Here is a 24,145-nt window from a genome sequence, read left to right as displayed (position 1 = left end):
CCAACGAGTGAGATACACCTGCGCTGGTCTTCAAGATGAAAGGATGGCAGGAAGTGACATACAATAATGTAACTATTTTTGAACTGTTTAAACTGGGAAGGTAGAAGAGTACCAGCTTAGCGACTGATTAGATAGTTCATGGTTCTGGTTCATGTGTTGTCACCTCTAACCAATACTTAGGATATTTTGTTATGGTTGAGTTGCATGATTGGACCATGTGAGTCTGGGTCAAATCTAAAATCATTATGCATGAAATTGGCTAATTTGTGAATTGATTGCTTTTTCTGAGAGGAAATACTTTCTGTCTAATTAGGTAATTTATTGACTTGTCAAAGTATGTCTAATGGGAAAGGAGGCATACTGTATGTCAGTGGATGTCAACAGCGCTGTTGCAAATTAAACAAATGCCATTTTCAAATTTGATAACTTCACAAAAAATCTGCAAAAAAGTTAGGATTCCTGTTGCTTTGGGTTTTTTTCTACACTAGCAGCATGGCTTTAAGGATGGCAGCTTCAGCCAGCCAGCCACCACATTGGGTCCAAAGTGAAATGTCTCAACAACTATTGGATGAGTTGCCATGAAGTTTTGCACAGACACTGGATGATGAATGTTCCCTGGACAAAGCCTGACTATGGTGACCCCTTGACCTTTCTCTCTCAAGGACATGCATGTTTTACATAAAATAAGAAGAATCCATCTACTTTTATATAAACACTAACCTGTCATCCCACAGGCTCTTCTGTCTCTGTCTTCCCTAACAAGTCATTCCTGCTGCCCGCATTACCACTATCTACTCTAATGAACACTGTCACATGTCCATTGTGTTATTACATAACGCTTGTCTTTCCATATGAATATTTCAGTTGATTACTTGCCCTGTCACCAGCTTTTCTTCCCATAGATCCACAATAAACATTGACAGCATGACCCTCATTAAACCTAAAGTGAGAAAAGGTCATATATTGGTTTTTCAGTTATTGATTTGGCTTAAAATGGATCAATGGCACACAAAATAGCAGATATATTTAGAAATCATGAGCAAATGAGGGCAGCAGGAGCTCTTCAGGAATGATCAGACCAAAAAAAACCCCGAAACTTGTGGAGCAAAAAATTTAAATAAAATAGAAAATACCTAAATTTACATCACTCATTATGCAATTAGATATAATTGATTGCTCACAGGAGGGATGATTATTACTTGCCATCTTTTACTTTTCCTGTCATGGAATGACAATTATTATTATTTCCATTTATAAATATATGTTGAAAGTATAATTAGCAACACTTAACCTTTTCATGAGATATGATAATATGTGAATCCTGGCTAAAACTACTTTTATTTCCCAGACAGCACTTTACAGGAATATTTTCTACAGTATAAGGCTAATAAAGGTATACATGAATAGAGAATAAAAATAGATGCACAAGAAAATGACAACATACTGTAATGTACACTGAGGTCACAGTGTTTGATTGGCTGGTCCTCCTGTAATACTGATGCTGTTAAGGATCGAGCGAGTAAACTTTGGGGTTCTTGCTGCAGCTCGGCATCCCACCAAGTGACACATCTGACAGACAGTAATGAGACTCTTAACAGCTCCTTAGATTTCCAGCTGGGCTTCCCATGGACTGGACATGAGACTGTCTGTCTGTCCGTCGGTCACGTCATTATTCTTAACTCAAATAGAAAAGTGGTAGTCCTAGTTTATAGGTGTTGTGCTCACTCAGACATTTCTTGTTAAGAGGTTATTACCACAATTTATGTAAATGTCAAAATGACATTTCAGATTAATTAAGGTGATAAAAGACCATCGTCAGTGATTGATGCCTGAACTTAAAAGTTACTGCTGACACAAAGTACATGTCTCTTTTCTTCAGTGCTTGCAAAAAATTCAAACACTGAAGCATTTTTTCCTCATTTGAAAGGTTCAGATGATTCATTTCATAATGGAAAATATCTTCAACTCAATATTTATCTTGCATAGGATCACATAGTTTCAACTAAACAGTTCTAGTCAGGGTCATCTTCATTCTTTTGAGCAATAGCCTGTGAAAGCTTTTACATTTGTTGTTCTAAATCCCTAATATGTGGTCGCTTTTCCTGGTAAAATTATAGGAAGAGAATGGGATTATGACACTTAATATTTAATTTCTAATTTCTATTGTAATTCTGCTAATTCTGTCTACAATATAAATAGGCAGCCTATTGCATATCAGTCCATCTTGGAAGAGGGGTGGAATTAAAGGACAGTTCACAATTTTTCGAGTCTGTCTTAAAACAACAGTCAGACGCCCATGTGAATATTGAAACAGGTTTTGTTGACTGTAATCTTTCCTCCTGTCATGCTGGCCACTAGAGGATCCCCTCTAAATGCCCTTACAAAAAAATACACAGCCCTCATTTTGAGCAAAAAAATTATTTAAAAGTTTATCTGAAGATAATATGAGGCTTTAGCAGTCTGAGTTAGTCAGATAAAGTGGATGTTTCCCAAAGTTACAGTCTTTTTAGTAAGAATTTCTCTTGACGGACAGAGGGAATTTGGCACTAAAAATATAGTAACTTTGAAAGATATTGATTTGTTTTGACTAATTTGGATGGCTCAAGCCTCATATTATACTCAAATAGGGCTCTGGATTTTGTCCCCAATCATTTACACTGAAAGTGGATTATGAAGGGATCTCTTAATGGCCAAAATGAACAGGAGGAATGATTACAGCAAGACAAACATGCATGAATGTTCATTTAGGCACCTCACTATAGTTTTAGGACAGACTTGCATAATCGTGAACCTATCCTTTAGAGTGTTTTTTTTTTTTAATTTATCAAATCAATCTAAAGGTAGAGTGTTGTATGTTGTAGGCAATGTAAAGCTCTCTGAGTCAATCTTATAAATAAAATTGACTTAACTTGACAGCAGAGCTCTTAAAATTAGACTCCAGCTGGATTCATATGTTCAGTTTGTCAATATTTCCAACATTGTGCTATTTTTCAGAATGTGCTGTTTAGTCAGAAGTCTCATTGCAGTAGTTTCCCCATTTTTTTTGAAGACGTCAGTTGTTGCCTTCAACTCATGCATGATGACAACGAGCTATCCTTCTCTTACTTATGGACAAAAAAAACAGAAGCAACCTTTGTGTCTGACACACAAAACAATGATTCATTTATTTCTTACAACATAAAATAAATAAGAGGAACTGGGTGGTTAGCATTAACATGACCAGTGATCCTCATTGTGGCTATAAAACCTCTAACGTCAACAGAAAATTAAAGTTTCAAAAATGGACATGTGATGTCTGTGTAAGAGCATTGCAAAAACAAGATGTCATCAAACTAAAGCAGAAACAAGTATGTATCAGTGGTAAAAAATCTTCTTTATTACTTTTTTTGTGTTTTTCTGTAGATATTGTTTTTCTTAACTGACCTCTGTTCCCACTGTCTGTCGATCTTCTTGCATGTTCTTTACTTTTTAAAGTCCCATAAGCATTGGTCATAAGGGACTATGCGAGTGAGTCACTTTTGTTGGCTTGGTTGCAAGTTGCAAATTGATTGCGCTGCTGTCCTGTTCTCCCTCCTGGCACACAGGTTCAACACGTTGCTTTTTTTAATAACATCACCAAATGTTCAGAGGTTGCATTAAATAAAAACAGTTGATTCCTTTTTTTCATAAAATGCTGTTTCAACAACAATACTGTAGCTACACTTCTCCAACAATCACTGATGGGATGGAGAAAGTTGCCTTAACCCAGTTTCAGAAGGACTGAAGAAGCTGTGCAAAGAAAGAGAACATTGAGGATGATGGGTACTCCTGAGTAGGGTTGGCAGGCCGCAAGACAGAATCTAATCCTGGATTGAATTTGTTTGCAGCTGCAGACACTGACCATAACTCCTCCACAGATACATTTATGTGTGTAGAGACATGGGCAGTCAACTGTCTGTAAGTATGTGTCCCACTCTGTCACTTTGCACAGTATGGACGTGCTGTCCCGCTGTTCTCTCTGCGCCAGGGTTCATTTCCAAAAATATTTTCAGTTTGATGATAGAAAGTACAACTGACATTTACCTCCTAAGATTTCTTTTTCTAGAGGAGGATGGTTTGTTTTGGTTTCATTCTGTCATACTGTCAATGGTAGATATCCAACAAAAAGATATCCAAAAAAAAAAAAAGCAACTGCGCAGGGTATAAGCAACTGTCTGTGTGTGGTCCATGTGCGTTGATCCATTTACCTGTTTATACTTTAGTGAAATGGTGTGCCTGAATTTTGGGGGGGAATCTACTCCCTTCCCATAGTGAACAGAATAAAGCCTACCTGTGCATCACAAACACTTTATGTTTCATCAGTGTTGGTTTGGAGTTGCACTAAAATAAGTCAACTCTTAACTCTACAAAACATGAGATACAAACGAGAAATTTTGCATAAAACACAAAAATAACAAGTCTAGAAGCCTGAATGAGGCTGTGAGGCTGTACTTTGACACAGCGCTGCTTTGAGCTAAATGCTAATGTCATCATGCTAAAATGCAGACGTGTAGCCATTTTCACCTTTAAGTTAGTGTGTAGCATATTAACATACGCTAATTTGCAATAACACATAGTTGAGCTGAGGTTGATGGATGATGGAAGGTCATTAATTGGTCAAAAACCAAAGTATTGGAAAAATTAAAATTTTGACCTGATGATGAGTTTTGAGGGAAAGGCAAGGGGTCACCAAAGTGATTACAGTTTATCCTGAAGGGGACATGAATGTCAATTTTCACAACAGTCCATCCAATAGTTTTATTATTATATTTTAAAACCACAAAAGTGAACCTGACAGTGGTCCAGGAAAAGTCAGGGGATTCATTCTCTGGGGACCGTGAATGTGTGTACAAAATTCATGGCATCAAATCGTTGTCGAGATATTTCAGTCTAGACCAAAGTGGTGGATTGACAGACCATCATTGCAATCCATAGTGACACATCACTAGCATATGACTAAATAAATTAAAAGCCTGTCTCATTTTGGGATAAAAGTAGTCAGTCTCATTCCAGTGAGACAGAAAAGCACTAATTTTCCATGCAAACCTGCGGTAAACTTTCACAGTTATGAAGGAAAGGTTTTGACAGCGTCCCTCCAGCTTTGTCCTTATTTCAAGTGTCGAATGCCATCTCAGCATATTCACAGCATCATTAGCGAGAGTGAAGCTCACAGAGGTGTCAGCATAAAGCTGCAAACATACTGCATGCATCAGCATTCACTCCAGCATTATGATCTGAAATAAGCTTTTTTGGAGACTTCTTCGCCCATAATATAGTAACTGTATGACATATAATCATAAAACATGCAGGTTAGGTTTGCACTGAACTTAATACAACATGGACAAACCTTTGTTAGTCAAAAACATGTAAGACTTTGTTTTACTGTCACATGCTGTCAATCCTTTAACCAAAAGCTTATGTAATAAGTGTCAAAAACAGTGAAAATAATCAATATATATGCACAAAGTGATTAGGTGGACGACTCTATTTTATGATCCAGTTGTGGATGAATGTATATCAAAAGCTTTAAAAGATGCTCATTATTTCAGGACAACAACAGAGGCAAACAGCAGACCAAAGACATTCAGCTCTACTGTAAGTCCTGGCTGACAGGTAGCTGGTGACAGATATGTCTGATAGGACAGAAGCTTTCAATATAACGTGCTGGGGGTTGTGTCATGTTGAATGAATAATTCATGGCAGATTTACAAGTGCCTACAGTGAATCTCATGGGGAAGACGTGCCTATAACTGTCAGCTGATGAATTCTTTAAGCACACCTACTGCTGCTCCTCCAGATGCATTATTCAGTCAGGGCTTGGGCTCAAGCCATTCCACTTCTCTTCAAGTGTTGCCGGGGGCTTTGGATTGTTCCGACAGTGATGTCTAATTGATTTTAGAGCTCCAGACTCCGACTGCAGAGACTGTAAAAATGATTAAAAAAAACCCTCCATCACCTGTTGCTGTCACTTGTTGCAAATGAATGAAAGATTTGAGCTTTTATGTTTGTCATAGGTCATCTAGATAAGAATGGACTTATTCTGGACTATGCCATACAGAAATAAACACATGCAGTAGTAGTAGATCACAATATCAAAGCAAAAATAAACAGAAAATGGCTAAAAAAGATAATATATTAAACATGCAAAATGCAAAGGGAATTTAGTAAACTGTCAGTTTAATATGTTATTTAGCATCTCAATCTTCAGTGTTTTCAGTGTTTACTGCAAATTTTAACTTAATTTCTTCAACCCTCACAGGTCTACATATGGGTCTATTATTTCAAGATGTTGTGACAAGCATTTCATTAATTTAAACTGTATTAAAGGTCACAGAATTGTCAAAGATTAAAATAAATCTATCAGGCTAAATTGCAGTAACATTTGTATAAAATCATGCTTAAAACATTTCCATTTGATGCTGTGTTGCAGCCATAAAAAAATGACAGCTTTCAGTATTTCTCTCAGTATAAGCATCATATAGTACTTTCAGTGAAGTTCTGGCTCAAGTGGGTGCAGAATATATATATGTGATACAGTGTGGAAAACAATATCTTTCTTACTCTGAAGCTCCTTAGGGGAAACTGAGCAGAAACTCCCAGAATTCAAGTTAGATAAAACATGTTTTCTTCCATACTGTATGACAACATGTCATATACTGTATATTCTTTACCTTCTTGTTGTGAGGATTGTTTGGAGCACTAAAATGTTTATTTTAAGTCATATATTAAAACCTAAGAAGGTCATCATGGAATATTTTTTTAAATATTTGAATGAAATTCAGTAGGTCTGAAAAGTGCTTTGCAGCTCAGCATGCCTTTGTGATAATAACAAGCTAGTGGGATCCAAGCATGAGGTCACACTCATGTAAAATATTTCTTTAAAAGGCTAAAAGAAATCGGGAGGGACATGTGATGAGGACAGTAAGTGCGACATGTGCAAGTCAACATTAAAAGGTCATACTGTAAAGTCCAGCTGGGTTGGGGACAGCTGTAGAGAGACACTCTGCTGAGAGACATGCAGTTCCCTGAGCAGGACACACACACACACACAAACACACACACACTGTAACCACAACCACACATGAGCACACTTGAAAACCCACACACACGGACATGCACGCACACTCTTGTAGGTTTAAAATGACAACACAAACACAACAAACACATCAGACTTGTTTTCACAATTAGGCATTCATATATGCACACATACACACAAACACAAACACACACACACACACACACACACACACACACACACACACACACACTGTAACCACAACCACACACGAGCACACTTGAAAACCCACACACACAGACATGCACGCACACTCTTTAAAATGACAGCACAAAATCAGACTTGGTTTCACTATTAGGCATTCATACATGCACAGACACACACACACACACACACACACACACACACCCACACACACACACACACACACACACATGTACATGCATGTTCACAGGGAGACAAAGATAAACATGCAGTGAGAACAGTTAACCGAAGGCTGTTTGTGAGTGCAAGACAAGGCAGAGGTCAGAGGTCAGGAGTTCCTGCACACGTGATCTTCATTATCACACCATGAGACACGACTGGATGTGAAGGAAAACTGGACCTCACAGAGCTGAAATATGTCTGCATGTGTTGAAGCTGTCAAGGATGAGGGGCAGTGTTGGATTATATAAAAAGCACCTCTTTTAGCACCATGAAAATGTTCTCCTACAAGGAAGGTAATTAAGCATCACTAACAGTGTTGCAACATCGCCATCTTGTGGTTTTTTTATACACTATTTCTATTTTTAAAAAGTATAAACCGTTTGTATCTACGGTATCTGCAATGTGTTCTGATACTCTTTTAATGACGTGTAAATGTATCAATCAGAACACTGAGATAAAAAACACTAACAACAGACAACACATCATGCATCTTTTTATGGCAGTCTTCAAAGTAGTAAATCACTTTATGATTTACTAGTTTTTTGTGTAGCATATATGCTGTTTTAAAATTGTTAATAGTGTAAGAAAAGTAGAAAAATGTAGAAATGTTCTTTACTTCATCCTATGCCCTTTTCGAACATTGAAAGGTTATTATTTGTGTTGCTTACTGAAATTTTGCTGTTATTGTTATTTGTTTTGTTTCACTGCCTATCTATTTTATTTTGTAATTTTAACATGTTTGAAATAAAAATAATCTAAATTAACTTCATTACAAAATACAGTAACATTTTTACCTCTCTATAGAACGTACTGCAGAGTATTCTACAGGAACAAGTCACAGAAATGTAGCAATAAAAGTTTCAGTGGGCTTTATTCTTGTCTGTTCTTATTTTTGGTTGAATACAGATGTATTTCAATGTGATCATAGCTACATGTTTGAATATAAACTCAAGGGTTTTGATGTGAAAATGTAAGAATTTATAAAATGGGCTGCAGAGTTTTGTTGGTTGGTTATGTTTGAGTGAGAGAAGTATTCAGGAAACTTGAAGGCTGTAAGTCACTGGATGCTTTTTGTGTGAAAGCAAATGCAAATGTCTTCACAGTTTGGTCCATAATTGTTGCTGTTGTGTTGACTGTGTGAAGAGTTTTAAAGATGTTGATTTTGCATGATTTTAGGGAAATTCTTAAGCTCTAAATAATTAACTTTTTTAAATTAATTATTATTAAGGCTGATTAAAAAATTTGCTGCGAAAACATAATTTGATAATGCTTTGTTTTAGTTTTACGAAGAAAACCATTAGTCAGGTACATTTTCTGCAGCAGTCTAATGTTTTTTATTTTATTTAATTGCACTACTACAGTCTGACCACAAGGTGGCGGCAGCAGTCAGTCACCTGTACAGTAAATCATTAAAGTTCCTCAGCAGCTAATTTAGCTACTGTTGAGCTCTTTTCTTCACAGCTGATCATTCAGGCATGGTCAACACACTCTGACACATGTATGACCATGAATGAATGAGTTGTGCGTATTTTTAATTAAAACGACAATTTCTCTCTAAAGCAGCAAAGTATCAGAGTCACTGGTGAGCAGACTGTAATGGGAAAATAATACTTGAGCCAAAATAGCAGACTGTTGAGGTCTGCTCTGCCCTCTTCAATCAACCTCCTCTCTGATCAGTCGCACGCGGCCGCTCTGTAAACTTGGAGACGTCGTTCAGAAACAAGGCGGTGCTACACTTCAGCAGGGAGTCACGGCATATATTCCTAAGCAGGAAACCTCTGCTGCCACTCAGTCTCTCCTGGAAAACACTGGCTGTAGGGTTTTTTTTGGTGCGCTCAGCAGCATGGCGGTAACTAAAGGAGAGGAGCGGTCGGCTGAGCAAGCTGCGTCTTTATTTGGGACATCAGAGCTGGAGGGTCAAAGAGAAAACACTGGCAGGAGAAGGAAGAGGAGCAACCACTGTAAAATCATTAGTGTGGTACGTTCAAAGGCACTAATATCTCCCTACCTCTTTGTTTTAACTAAAACTAAAGGACACTTCTCTTGCTCAGGAGTGCAAGCAGTTATTTACTTTCACACTCTAAAAGTTGAGCTCATACAGCTCATTTATGTGTCAAAAACTTTTAAATGCCTTTAAAACTGTAACAAAATTCCTGCACCTTTAACCATACTGTTATATGCATGTAAAAATCTACATTATATTGGTATTTAACTTTATATAGTCACCTAAATGTCATTTTTATCATTTATATCTTTTGTAAGGCACTGTAATATCACTGTAATACATTAAATGTGTCCATAAACTCTCTCAGATACTGACTTTACAGTGACTGTGCCTTACTTCATCATGAGGGAATATAATGAATCACCAGAAAACATTAAACCACAACCTCAGGTCTGCCTTTGCGCACTGTTTACTCCCTGTGTCATTAATCCACAGCTGCCAAACAGCTTAGAGTGTCAGAGCTGCCAGTGTGAACGTGGAAACAAAATGTTTTCACTTCAGTGCAAAAAGACAGGGGCCAGGAGTGTCTCTGCAGGTGAGGATGAACTACAGTTGTTCCTGCACCTACAGTGATGTTGGTGATGCAACGGTGTGAAGTTTCAGCTGGAAGTTTGGTGCAGTCTCACAGTCAGATAGCAGGATTTTCACGCACGACTGGCCACTTTGTTCTGCAGTAGTCCACTATTTCAGATGGCATTCTTGATGTTTAGAGTTTAGAGAGGACACAGGCAACAGACACAGACATGTGGCTGGTTGTGTGTGTTTAGTTTTAGCATCTTGGCACGCTGCTGAAGTCAGAGTGTCAGTTTCCCTTTTACATAATATAATTTGGATAAAAGTGTCCACTGTGCAGCATGCGGCTTCACACATATAGTTGAGGGTGTATTCAGAACTTTTAGTAGCCTTTGACTCATGAAATTTTTAGAGCTTGTGTTGCTGCTCTTGGACCGAATTTTGCTGAAAGTCAGTATTTTACGCCACTCCTGTTCCTCAAAACCAAACTGAGTAGCTCTCTTATGACCTGGATGAGAATATGCTTCACTGTTTTCTTTGTATTCCTTTTTCAGCTTTTATTGTTCACGGCATGGGAGACTAACCACACATATTCATAGAGAGGCAAAATCTGGGATACATTTGGAACTTTTCATGATGATTTAAACCGCACACTTGAAAGAACTGCAAAGAAAAATGCTTATATATGGTATAAGTACTGCTTTTACACAGCTGTGGTTTGGAATATACATTCAAGAATGAAACTAATTGATTAATCAGGCTGAAACATATGTGTAAGAATGGTTAAACCACAGTATAAGCAGTCTCTTTAGCTCTCTGTACATACCAATCTAACTCATCAGTGAAATATGAACTGTACAGATCGGAGAATCTTTTGATAGTATACACACCTTTCAAACTATTTACTGGCAAACTCCAACTAAAACCATGGGAACCAGTGTTTTCGGCTCCAGGAGAAGCTCTGCAGTCTGCCTGGCACTGATTAGATACACATGTGGTAAAGTCTAGACTACAATATGCTATGTCCTGACATACATGAGCCAACATACATCTGTTAGTCATTGTAATACCGGTATGTGTTACACTGCAGTGTTATTTAAGGTCTTGCAGAAGGATGATTGTAACATCTTGGGGCTAAAATGGACAAAAAAAAGCACTAACATGAGGCTTACTCATTAAAGAATTGCACTCTAGTAAGGTATTTTTTCATGCCTTGTGGATTTTTTTCATGCTGTCTAGTTTGACAGTTTCACCAGATCCCTGTTGTAATCCAGTGTATTTAAGTGTCAGACGTGTAGGTTTCAACCACACAGACTGTTTACTTTCACAACCCACAAGGACCACGTCTAAAAGCTGTCCAAAGGAGCCCGTCCAAAAGCCCCTATCATTCTCTCTCTGTGTTTTCACCTATAACTGGAGAAAATAAGAATATACGTATGTGAATCACACTAAATGGATTACTCGTGGTGGAGGATTCCCACAAGCCTGGTTTTGAGACTAACTGAACACTACCACAGCTTTGCAGCATGAGTTAATTAACAGGCATGAATGACTGCACCATGAAAATATCTTATCTAATGTGAAGTCAGAGGGGCCTATTTGTCCTAAAACACATAAAAACACCTCCCACGTGGGTTACTTAACGTCATGTGTTCCCATTGTCCAGCAGTGTGTGGTTTCAATTTGTCTAACAAGTGAGCTTTTGTTGGATTCATGTATTTTATTCAGCTTTGTGTAAGTAACTGGTTTTAATTTTGAAGATAAAACAGAAATAAGCAAATCTGTAAGTTTTTCCATGTGAAAAAATATATATTTCAAAACTGGCAAAAGGATAAGAAAACACAAGATAAATACAGTAAGATTGAATTTTAATGACTAATATATTAAAAGATAAGATTTGGATTTGTTTGAGACACTTGCCGTAGCAACAAAGGTTACAAGGTTACAACAGAGGAAAACCTGATTATGTATTTGTGCAGTGTAAGTTGATATTTTTACAGTGACTCACTCTAAAATGATAGCTTTCAGTGTTGGATTCAGTCTCTACACAGGACAATGTTGTGTGGTTAGTTTTTAGTTTGTTCATTTTTTATTTTAATGCAAATCAAAAATCACATTTACATAAAATTATACCCACATTAAGCGAGACACACAAACAACTAATACAGACAAACAAACTATTGCTGAGAGTCCCAAGATAAATCTGAGGGGTCACAATGGACTTTCATGGACATGTTGTATCTCTAATGAACTGTGATAATGGGTCATAAGTATACATTTCTTTATTTCAAAGGACAGGTTCACAATTTTAAGTCTGTCTTAAAACAATAGTCAGGTGCTCATATGAACATTAAGCTTTGAACATCTTTTCCTTCCACTGCAGCTGAACAGGGAAAAAAAAAGACTAAAAAGACACATATGACTGACCCAGACTGCTGAAGCCTCATTTCACAGATTGAGGACTGTGGATTTTGTCCCCCATCACTTACATTGAAATCTCTTTAGGAAGGGATCTTTTAATGGTCAGTATGTAGGAGTAAAGATTACAGTAAGTTAAATCTCCTTCAATGTTCATATGGACACCGCTTTGTTGTTTTAAGACAAACTGTGAACCTTTAAAGGTGCCACAAGCCAAAAAGTTTCACAGCCATTGACATACAGGACCAAATAATGTTTAAAACTAGCAGCACATTTTAAATCAAAGTTTCAAACCAGCTTTCAACTTCTGTGCTGATTTAAGAACCATGATGAACAGCCTGGTTTGGGTGTAGCGGGGGCTTCATAATATGCAGAAATGATAGTACTGCTGTACACCTCCCCCCTTTCTAAATAAACTGATTGAGACGTCTTTGAAACGCCCCTCTAATTACAAACTCTTCACCCCCAGTGAGCAGGCAGCTTTACAAGCAAAGCAGCCGATCAAGAAGCAGCTAGTTGTCCGTGCTGCTTTGACTGGCCTACAGAGGGCCATGAGCAACATTTGGATGGTTGGAGATGGTGTATGGGGAAAAGTGGGAATGATTAGCATCTCTGGGTTAAGGAAATAAAATACAGCCCCTCTTTTCTCAGCAACTTTCGCTGTATGACCTTAAATCTGTCAAGAATAAACATTCAAGTCCAATGATTAAAGGAGGTTCAGCAAAATATCTTTATTTATGTCTTCCTGTGTAGAGCCAGAAGCCTGTTGCAGTATGTTTATATTAGGGTAACAAAGCATGTAGCTGACACTAGAGTGTGTTTAGAGTACCAGTAGAATAAAATTTAAACTTCTTCCAAGGACATTTTAACCATGCACAGTAGCATTTCCCATAAAATGTCCAAATTGGCTGTATTTCTCTGTTTAAATTTGATTCTGTTTTGTTCACTTTTTCATTTTTTACATTAAATTAGAAGGTATTTGGTAACTGCAAACAGTAATAGGAACAGATGGTCTGCCATTAGTAGTAACCAAACTATTTTAGATGAATCACATATCAGAGCAGGTTTTCAACTCACAGTGCAGTAGACTGTTTGACTCTTGTGGCTTGAGGAGTCGCTTACCTCTTGTTTTTCTTTCTCACCAGAGCCAAGAGTTCAATCTAAACACTGTCAGCTGTGTTTGTTTGCATCTACATGTGATAAATAAACTATTATCTTCATTAATCTTAACAAAAATTCTGACATGTGTCTTCTGTATTTTAGGTACTGCCGCTGTGTTTACTGGCAATCATCCTTGCTGTGGTGCTTTCCCTGAAAAAGAGCAGCAATGAGAAAGGTAGGCGTCACTGTTAATTGACCTACATACAGTTGATTGTACAGCTATGTTTCCACACCATTTGTGTATCCTCAGTGACTAGTTGTAGTAGGAGTGCTCGTTAGCAGAATTCACTTATAGTTAGGTTGCCATTTGCCATTTTGCTATGGAGCAATGTTTTGATGCTGTGGGTCCCACTTGTGTTTGTTTCTTGTGCACAAACACGGACGCACCTATACAAAAATCTAAGGTAAAAAATGACAATTCGCCAATTGTCATGACAATTCGCCAATTGTCATTTTTACACTTCGGTATCTGTACAGATTAAACAAATAAAATATAGCACGTTAATAAATGAGCTTTAAAGGTGCTGGTAGGCAGATTTTGTTAGCTTTGGACAGAGCCATTCTAGCTGTTTCCTACTATTTCCAGTCTTTGTGCCAAGTTAGGCTAACCATGTGCTCACGTTAGCATCATATTTACCATACATATACAAGAGTGGTAACAATCTTGTCATCTGTCTGTCTGTCAGAAAGTGTATTTCCCAAACTATTTCTTTAAAGATCTGACTTGAGGACACTACAATAATTGGGCTGAAAGCAAATGGAATTGTCTTATTTTTCTGTAGACAGAAACATAATGTCACCAGAGTAATTTGATAGCTAATCACTTAAAAAGGGGCTTTAACTTCGAAGATCTGTGTAGTGCAGGTAATGAAAAAAGGAAGAAAAAACACATTTAAACCCCTGTTCCCCCCATACACACAGTGCCATTTTTAATGAAATAATTCTCACAGATTTAACAGATTTATCTATACATAAATGCCAAAAAGTTCAGCTGCTCTTGCTTTCACCTACATGTAAATATAAGCTTTTTGTCAGCCTTCACTCCTTGACACAGGCACTGAATGAAGTTACTTTGAGAGCAACTGAGAGTGACAGACGGAAATAACCATCTCAGATTACATTTTGGAACATTTCTTCAGAAAGGGTTGGTGAAAACACATACTACAAGTTGTGAGTAGGTAGAGGGGCAAACAAGCCTGCATCCTGCTACTGTGAGGCTATAAAACTACTGTTTAGGCTTCCAGGAAGTCTACCTACAAGGTAGAAACTCTTAACGTCCCACTGCAGATCGCTCAGAAATTCCAAATTGGGAGTATTTAAAGCAACTGTGAAGGAGGGTCAAGTAACCAGCCAGCCAGTCGAGAAGGAAGGGAGTGAGAGAGAGACTGAGAGGTGAGACTGCCTATGAGTATGATTTGTTCACAGGATATGAGTCTGTCAGGGTGGTGTGATATGGATTCTTTTGCCTGCTGTTACAAAACATGTCATAAACCCACTTCCAAGGGAGACAGGAATGTTCACCCAAGACTGGCATGTTTTCTCCAGCTATAGATTCCATCTGGTTAGACGTGGGCAGCGGCGTCAGTATATTCTTTGTTGCAAACCGCTGTGCCAAAACACCCCTCTTCCATTTCAGGGGCAGCGGTGGTGAATGTGGGCAGCTGTCTCCAGCCTGGGTGGGGTGCTCTCTCTGCTGTGGCATTTCCCTTTAACTTATATTTCCTACTCAGCTAACATGAAAGCCATATGGGAAGAATACATTTTGCCTTTGCGCTCACGAAAAATCTCTAACTTTGTTGGAACGTCTACATCTTTCATAAAGCTGCTTTCAAGGACTTTGGAAAGAGATGAAAAGCAATAAAAATAACCCAAACCTCCACTTCTTCCACAGAGGCTTACAGAGCATGTAGTGTAAAATACTGAGAGTGGGTTTTCCCGTGGATTACTGACCACAGCAACTTGTCTCCTGAGACAGAGCATCCCCGTATTCGGTCCAAACCACACTGCTGGCCTGGAGAGGCAGTGAGGAGGGGCTTTCTCACCAACATGCTAAGTTTCGCTCTGTCATATGTCCAGTCAGCAGGCTTGGGTTGACCTATGGGTTGGCAGTTGCTTAGAAGGTGAAATAGGTGACTTAAAGCTTCTTGGATTGAGTCACCTTATCAGTGGGAGTGTCCTTGTCCAAAAACAGTTTGTTTTCCGAAAGTTACAGGAGCTGCTCAAGGGAAAACAATGTAGGTTATATTGTATTTGTTTTAGGGTTTTATACCGTGTGTCCGTACTTTGTACAATACTTGATGATTAATTATCAGCTGGCGTTTAGTTGTTTTATCATTTTATCATGTCATCATAGGCAGAGCAAAAAGTCACACTGAGCCTGATAACACCCTTCCACACCATTCGAGCCACAGACTCTGAACAACAACAACCCACATGAGTTTCCCTGCTAAAGTCTCCTTCTTATCTAACTTACCAAACATGAACACACATCTTGCCCTGCACCTTAGCTTATTGAACAAGCCACAAAAAAAATAATTCACTGGAGAAAAGTGCCCCACTCACGCACATTAAAGAGCACGTAAAGATACCTGAAAACATGACTTTGGACCTGTGAGATGCTGGTTTGGTCATTGCCCTGTTAGCAACACACCGTCTGTCCATGACTTGTTGCTACAGCAGTTTGTTTACTTTGTCTCTGTTCCGTACGTTGTAGCACTGTGTGCCTGCCAGCTAATGACAATCAAAAAACCTTTGACACGCCTGCCCAGCTGGCTGAGATAGAAATAAGCATTTCTGATATATCCTCAAAGACCCTTTTTTCTTCATTCTAATTATACAAAACCATTAATAATACAATTAAGAAACATGTTGACATTATTTATCACTGCAAAGAGGGATGATTGAATGGGATTTTAGTTGGATTTTAAAGTTGTGTCAGAAATTAACGGTGGGCAAGGGCAAAAATGCCCTTGCCTTTGAAATCTCAGAATGCTTCTTAAAACTGCCCCCAAGAATTGAAAAAAATAATTTTATATTTACCAGCTTAGGCAAAAAAAAATGTTTAATGTGCTGCAGCTGAGCATCTAATTAGCTATTGTTTCAACAGTGCATTTTTCCCCAGTGAAATTTGGAGATGAAATGAAGTTAAGTTATTTCCAGAACAGCATCAATAAAGAGGGAATATTACACTCATTTTGGCTCTTTTGACAGTACTTGTAGCTACTAGTCTGTAATTTTGTGAAAACACCTGAGGCTGTGGCATGCAATGTATCAGACCCACAATGATGAAATCATCGAAGTTAGACTGGTTTTGAGTTGTAGGAGGTCTGAATATGACATTAACCCCCCGACCACAACTTTTGCTGAAGCTAATTAGATCAAGCCCATTAAATATCATATTGAGCTCATCATCAGGGTTTCCACCAGTATATTGCAAGTCCGGCGGCCTGCTGGGCTGAGTTGACCCCTCACTGGGCCTAAGCATCAGGGATTTTTTAAAATGTATTTTAAGATGTTATTTAAACTAAATGAGTTATACCTGTGCTGTAGCTCCTTTAAAGAATAGCTCAGTGTATAGCGAGTATGCGGTCGAGAGTTAGAGAGTGTGTGTGTGATTGTGAAGCTGCAAAGCACAGAGTATGAAGTTAGCAGTATAGCTCAATACATCCATGGAGCAATCCGCCTACCATCCGAGAGCAGCGTGAGCAGGCAAAGAGCGGGAGAATTTCTGCCGAAAACAAGCACCAAAACCCGGGGAGACATGAGAGCAGCTGCTGACTGACAGCTACGTGTGTTTACAGCAGGGAGCAGGAGGGAGGACAGACGTCTCCCTCCGCTACTCTACTGCAACTCTGCTGCTGCTGCAGACAGTTATGGTGCAGACACTTTCAGTTTATAATGGTAGCGTCTGTCGTACGACTAATGACTAAGTATTGATAACACACCACTGAGTATTTTTACATATTAGGTTGTTGTTGTGGTTGGGTTTTTTTATTCGATGAATGTGGGCGTTCATATGCAAAAATAAACTAAGTGGGTTTTATTTCTATAAAAAAAGCAAAATGACTGTGGGGGCGATGGACAAGTAATGTAATCAGTGTTTGCCCGAACACTGTGTATCACTGGAACACCTTTAGTTAGAAAATGTAGATAGTTATCACAAATGGGACGGTGTTTACTGAGGTGGTTACACAAGGTGGTGATTACTGTATACATTTTAATCTGGGCTCATTTTACATTGAAAACAGCAACTTTATGCACTAATTACTATTTTTTAAAAGTGCCTCCAAAATTTTGTGAATGCCCTAATTTTTTAAACAGTGGGGCTAAAAGTTTCCCCTCAAATATTTTTTAAATTTCCTACACTGGGTGCACTGATCAATAGTTTTCTGTTAACAATGGAACACATGACTGCTTGTATTTGAAACTATATATGAACTATGAGCTATGAAATTATCACCCCACTCAGCAAGTCCCCTCAGCTCTACAGAGCGTTTTAGCTCCTTTACACTTATTTTGCTTTTACTGTCCACAACTTAAGTGTTTTGGTTCACTTTCAGCTGTTTACTCACAGCTCTAATAAACCCATTGTACAGTACCTGCTCAGCACCAAACAGCAGAAAGGCAAAGTTGGACTTGCATTCACCAGGTGGCCACAACTCCAAATGATGTTAATGTTGCTCTATTTCTGCTCGGTGTGTGTGAATAGGCGACTGTTTGCTAACACGTTCACTCAATGTCACGTTTACGGCTTGTTTTGCTGCCCCAATGTGCCCCAAAAATCTATTAATGCCAGTTCAAAAGATCTGCAAATGTTATGAGATGCTGTAGCTTCCTTTAATTCACTTAAGTTAACTTAAATCATGTAAATTACATGATTTTGAGGTAGTAATGTGCCCTATTTCAAGGTGCTTGTATGGCCTAAAAACAAAAATATTCAAAAAAATTAGTTGGTTACTGTTTATTCACTGTTTTGTTTCCATGAAAACAAAGTCCAGATGTTTTCTGTTGTTTGTGAACATATGCTATCCAGCAAAAATTTAAAAATGTAATAGTTGACTATTTTGTATTTGTTCATGAGATCTCTCTTACATAATATAGTCATGTGGTTCACAGAGTTGTGCTTTCTTTTAGTTCCAAGGATCAGTGGAAAGACTTCAGTCAGGTTCCCGTCCAAATCTAGCACATATTCTAACAGAAACTCCAGACAATCGATAAAAGAAAATGCGTTTCCATCCAGTCATGGACTCAGACCTGAATTTCAACAGCCACATTAAGACAGCCTACAATCACTTGAAGAATATATCAAGAATTAAAGGACTCAGCAAAATATTTGGAAAAACTTGGAAAGACTCGACTACTATAACTGTACTGTGTCTTTACAGGTCTCTAAAAAATCAATCAGACAGCTGATCGAGTCTTCACTAAGACCAAAAAAGTGGACCACATCACTCCAGTTCTCAGAAATTTACACTGGTTTCCTGTCTGTCAAAGAATTGCTTTTAAAATACTGCTGTTGGTTTATAAAGTACTGAATGGTTTAGAGCCAAAATACATTTCTGATCTTCTGCTACATTATGAAACATCGAGACCTCTCAGGTCATCTGGCACAAGTCTGCTTTTTGTCCCCAGAGTCAAAACTAAACACAGAGAAGCAGCTTTCAGTTTTTATGCACCACATATCTGGAACAAACTCCCAGAAAACTGCAAGTCTGCTGCAACTCTCAGTTCTTTTAAATGAAGACTGAAGACTTTTCTGTTTGCCGATGCCTATTTTTAAATCAAATTGGAGGCTTTCGATTACTATCTTATACTGCACTGTAACTTCTACTCTCCTGTTTTATCTGTCTTATTCTATTTTAGCTTATTTGTATTTCCAATTTAACACTTTTTAATAGTATTTAAATGTCTTTTTATATTGCCTTATGTTGCTTTTACAGTCTGTCTTGAAGCCTTTTATGTTTTATGTAAAGCACTTTGAATTGCCTTGTTGTTGAAATGTGCTGTACAAATAAACTTGCCTTGCCTACTGACATCAGTATCGTGTGTTACAGTCACAGTAGCTCAGAGAAACATATTGTATACCAAAAACACAACTTTGACAACTCTTCTCTTTTCCAGATGAAGGGCTTTGGCTGCAGGAGGCCCTCGAGGAAACTGAGCAGCCACAGTGTCCATCTGGGTAATACAATACTCTTGTTTTGCTGCTGTAATGTAAGAACTGATGTGGATTTGGTAGAAAATAATATCTCAAATCTCTGCCCTAGTTTGCCCTACATCAGCTCCTCTGCTCCTCTTTGTACAATATCTTTCACCATGTTTTGGTGCTGAGAATAAAGCTGTTCAGTTGTGTCGCCCACCCTTATCATGAGTGGAGACCATTGTTCCCAGTAGGTGGTTCTTAGTGAAAATTAAACAGAAAATAGAAAGGCTTTTCTGTAACTATTCAGTGTGTTCATCTTAGTTTTTTTAAGACATTTGTAAATAACACATGACTTGTTCTTTTATGATGGTGTTGGTTCAGTGGAAAAAGTCCCATTCTCTATGGAAACTGGGTAATGTGAGTAATTGTGTGAGTGTGTGGTCACATGTGTGTGTGTTGCTGCTTAGTAAAGGAGTTACCCCAGACAGACCCATTATACTATGGAAAAAAAAACCTTTGGCTCCAAATGAAGCTACATTTGGTTTGTAAAAATATCTTTTAAACACGTGTAATGTTGTCTGTCTGTCTTTTTATATCAGCATCTTACACCACTCGTTTTGTTGGCTTTCCTCATTTTGTTTCTGTTGGTAAACCACACCTCTACGTCATGTGTGGTTTGCCCTTTGCACGCAAAGAAGTTCTTTTGAAAAATGCTGAATGCAAACATTTTTTACATGTTGATGTTTTTAAATGTGCAGATTATTTTACTGTACAAAATCATGAGTAGTAAGCAGAACATCATAAGGTGTTATGAAGACTTTATGAATGTATTATTATTAAAGTTATACTAATTAATATTTATCAACAAAGGATTAAATGACTTTGTTATGTAAAGGGTGTCACTTGTACTGTAGTGACAAACCCACAGACAATTAAAGGGCAAGCCCCACTGATTATGCTTCAGCAGAAGTGCTTGTCGAATGGCCAAACAACTTCAGAAACCCTCTCCCCCCAAAACATATCCGATGTTGGAATTGGGCAGGCTGTGTCTGACAGCTCCTGTCACACACTCCACGCAGACATTGGCCAGGTGTGTGGCAGGGTTTTCTTTTTTTAACTCTTTATTAAACTACTTCTGTCACTTTTTGTGTGTACAGACGAGTGCAACACTATGAAACTCTTCCAAGACCAGGAGAGACTGAGCTGTTATCAACATATTTAAACAGTTATCTCTATGACAGCTGGCTCTTCACCCCACTCTTGAATGTGACCATTTGGAACAGCTGTCGATACTTTTGCTTTCTGACGTGGTCTGAAGACACGTTGTACGAACTCGCCGTCAAAGCTCTTTAGGTTAGAAAGAGCTCAGCCAACTTTGCAGTTCTTTAAAGCTCTAGAGTGTTATAGTGTCTTTCAGCTCATTGTTTTGGTTTACTGTTTTGGTTCATTCTCATCGCTCTCATTTACCTCATTTCCAGTTGCAGGATGCAGCTGTTTTTAATGAAAAAACTCTGATACAACCACTGCACAGTACTCTACCTGCTTAGCACCAAATGGTAAAGTTGTCAGTAGAGGAGCATTTAGCAGCTGCAGAGCTGAATATTTCCCTCAGGAGTTGGTAGAGAGCAAAAACAGAGCTAAAAGAAGAGTTAATATTGATATCAGGTGGACAGAAACAAATATAAATGTTGCTTTGTATTTGCTGGATATGTAAATATGCTGTTCTTAGCCAGTGCGTTCACTATATCAACCTTTTAGACTGAAACTACTGAAACAAAACTCTTTTGATGTGTTAGTTTGGGGAATGTTTAATTCTTTATTTTAATTTAACACAATATGCCAAACTGCCCAATGCATCGATGTTAAACAAAGAAGTGCTATACAGGTTTAAGTTGCAGTAGAAAAGTTTCCTGATTTTGATCACAAAAAATTTTGATCAAAGAAGTTGGTTAGAAAACCACCTTTCAAAACGTTGACACCTCGTTGCTCAATACCACTGACTGAGTTTGATTGGTGGTTTGATACTCAGCTCTACATAGCATGATGTTTTGATAACTGTATAACTCACTATGGGTTATATAGCAATAACTTGTAACTCTCATAGTGAAAAGAGGATGATGAAACAAAAACTACGTAATCGATTCTGTACTTCCAGTGAGACAGGATGAGACCATGCCTTTCTTTTGGGAACAGAAATCTGTTGAGACTCGTGTCTGATTCATAATCAGCAGTCACGTTTGTCTGCCACTTCTCCTCCCTGTGTTTTTGTGTGTGGTCTGCGATTTGACTTAATTCCTCCGCTTGCCGGCTCAGTCAAAGAGCTGCTTTGTATCCTCTGTACACAGACTTACTTTACCACACTACCATGCCGACACCACTGGTGCCAAAGATAGCCTTGTGTCCCGCTGAGTAATCATTCCACCCCCCATTCACAAACCCACCTCAGTATCCTCATAAAGCATCATTTGAATCTCTCTGTCTTCCCGCTCAGCTTTTCCAGGCCTCCCCTCATTCTGGTGTCTTTAGACGGTTTCAGGGCGGAGTATCTGAAAGATCACGGCAGCCACCTTCCTGTCATCAACAAGTTACGTAAGTCACCAACAAGAGCATTGTTGACTCCGCAGCCCTTCATGGTTTACCAGGCATCCTGGTGTGATTAAATATTACTGTGTTGCAGGAAACTATGGTACAACAACGCCATATATGAGGCCTGTTTATCCCACAAAGACTTTTCCCAACCACTACAGTATCGTGACTGTAAGTCTTTTCTGGTATGCTCACAGATTAAGAGGTTGATTTATTGTACACAATCGGTCAGGTTGTTTTTCTGACTTTCTGTTGTGGTGGAAGAAGTACTTGGATACTTTACTTAAGTAAAAGTAGCAATATAACAATGTAGAAATACTCTATTACAACTAAAAATCCTTCATTTCTACTTAGGTAAAAGTACAGAAGTATTATCAGTAAAATTTGATGCTAATGATTATGTTACAGGCAAAGCAAGTTTATTTATGTAGCACATTTCCTACACAAAGAAATCCAAAGTGCTTTACATAATGCAAAAGAATGTAAGACCAGAAATAATAGAAAGTAATAGAAGAGTAAAATACATAACATTTGATGAAAAGGTAAAGATCGTTTTAAAGGCAGCGTAAAGGATAAAAATCATGAAGTGCAACTTTAGATTTAAAGCTATGGCAAACAGATGCGTCTTCAGTTTAAATTTCAAAGTAGTCAGTATTGTCTCTAGTCTGAGATCTTCTGGAAGTTTGTTCCAGATGACAAAGCTTAATCTGAAAAATAACTAGTAGCTATAGCTGTGAAATAAATGTAGAGAAGTTTCTATAGAGGGTTAAAGGTTTACATGTGTTTGTGGAGAGGAAGCAGAGCAGAAGCAAGGGGCTTAAAGGGTGGATTTCACTCCTGCAATTAAAACAAACTGGGATATGTGGTGGTTACAGATAATATTTAGGTTAGAAAGGGAGGACAAAGGAGGTTATCAGTATAAATCCCTGCAGCTACAATATCAAAGCATTTTGCCTCATCTGTGTGTTTTTACCTTTGATTCCTGCAGGGTCTTTATCCCGAGTCTCATGGGATTGTAGACAACAAGATGTACGACGTGACCCGAAACGCTTTCTTCAGCTTGAAAACTGATGAGAAATTCAACCCGAAATGGTACCAAGGGGAGCCAGTAAGTGACTCTGTGCAACCAGACCTGTATACAAAGGTGCAGATTCACTGCTCAGTAAATATTAGTGATGCTAAAAAAGTTGGTGGGAATTTAGTTTTTGTTGAGCAAGGCCACAAGGCAGTAGTGAGAAATAACAATCCCTGCACTCATCTGGGAGCCAGACAGAGTTGTTCAGTTAACACACCCATGCTTTCTGCATGAATCAAGAGAACGCACTTGTCTTGTGTAAGACATATGAATTGTGGTAGAAAAAAACTACGTTATCGTGCTCAGATCGAGCTGTAATTTGCTGTCTGTCTGTGAATGGCACGAGACACTTGTTTTTTCTGACAGCGCCGAGTTTTATCTCTCAGAAATCAGCTCCCCCCGTAATGTGCTTCTTCTTATAATTATGGACTAGGCTCGTGCTAAATGACAGCTTGTGAGGGCTGCGAGTTGTGCTTGTTTAGACTCTTCGCGGTTTTCAAATCTCATTCCTCAACTTGACAGCCTGCTCTTCTTGAAAATACACCATGCGGCCATATGACTTTCTAGGACAGGAGAACTAGATAAACGGTGGACCCATGTGGAAGGATTTATTCTGCAGTAATGCATTCCTTTGTAATGACTTTTGAACCAATACAACTAAGTGCACCTGCCAAAATACACTTATGCAAGTCTGCTTCATGAATAAAACACATCTACCTGCAGATCAGTCTAATAGCTATTGATTTAGCATAAAATATGTGGTTAGATTTCCATCAGTCTTGTCAG

General features: G+C 38.3%; 1 protein-coding gene across 1 annotated transcript in view; it reads left to right on the top strand.

Moving 5' to 3' along the window:
* The first annotated feature begins 9,102 nt into the window (after positions 1–9,102).
* The window catches only part of enpp1 (ectonucleotide pyrophosphatase/phosphodiesterase 1), a 33,594-nt gene continuing 18,551 nt past the window's right edge, over positions 9,103–24,145 (top strand). Inside the window, exons 1-6 of the mRNA XM_042390988.1 lie at positions 9,103–9,437; positions 13,659–13,731; positions 19,677–19,737; positions 22,190–22,287; positions 22,376–22,455; positions 23,273–23,392. Coding sequence (XP_042246922.1) covers positions 9,303–9,437; positions 13,659–13,731; positions 19,677–19,737; positions 22,190–22,287; positions 22,376–22,455; positions 23,273–23,392 — 567 coding nt within the window. The 5' untranslated portion in view covers positions 9,103–9,302. The remainder of the gene's footprint in view (positions 9,438–13,658; positions 13,732–19,676; positions 19,738–22,189; positions 22,288–22,375; positions 22,456–23,272; positions 23,393–24,145) is intronic.

Source organism: Thunnus maccoyii, chromosome 17, assembly GCF_910596095.1.
Source record: "Thunnus maccoyii chromosome 17, fThuMac1.1, whole genome shotgun sequence".
Taxonomy (NCBI): Eukaryota; Metazoa; Chordata; class Actinopteri; order Scombriformes; family Scombridae; genus Thunnus; species Thunnus maccoyii.
This window is presented reverse-complemented; position numbering and strand designations above follow the sequence as displayed.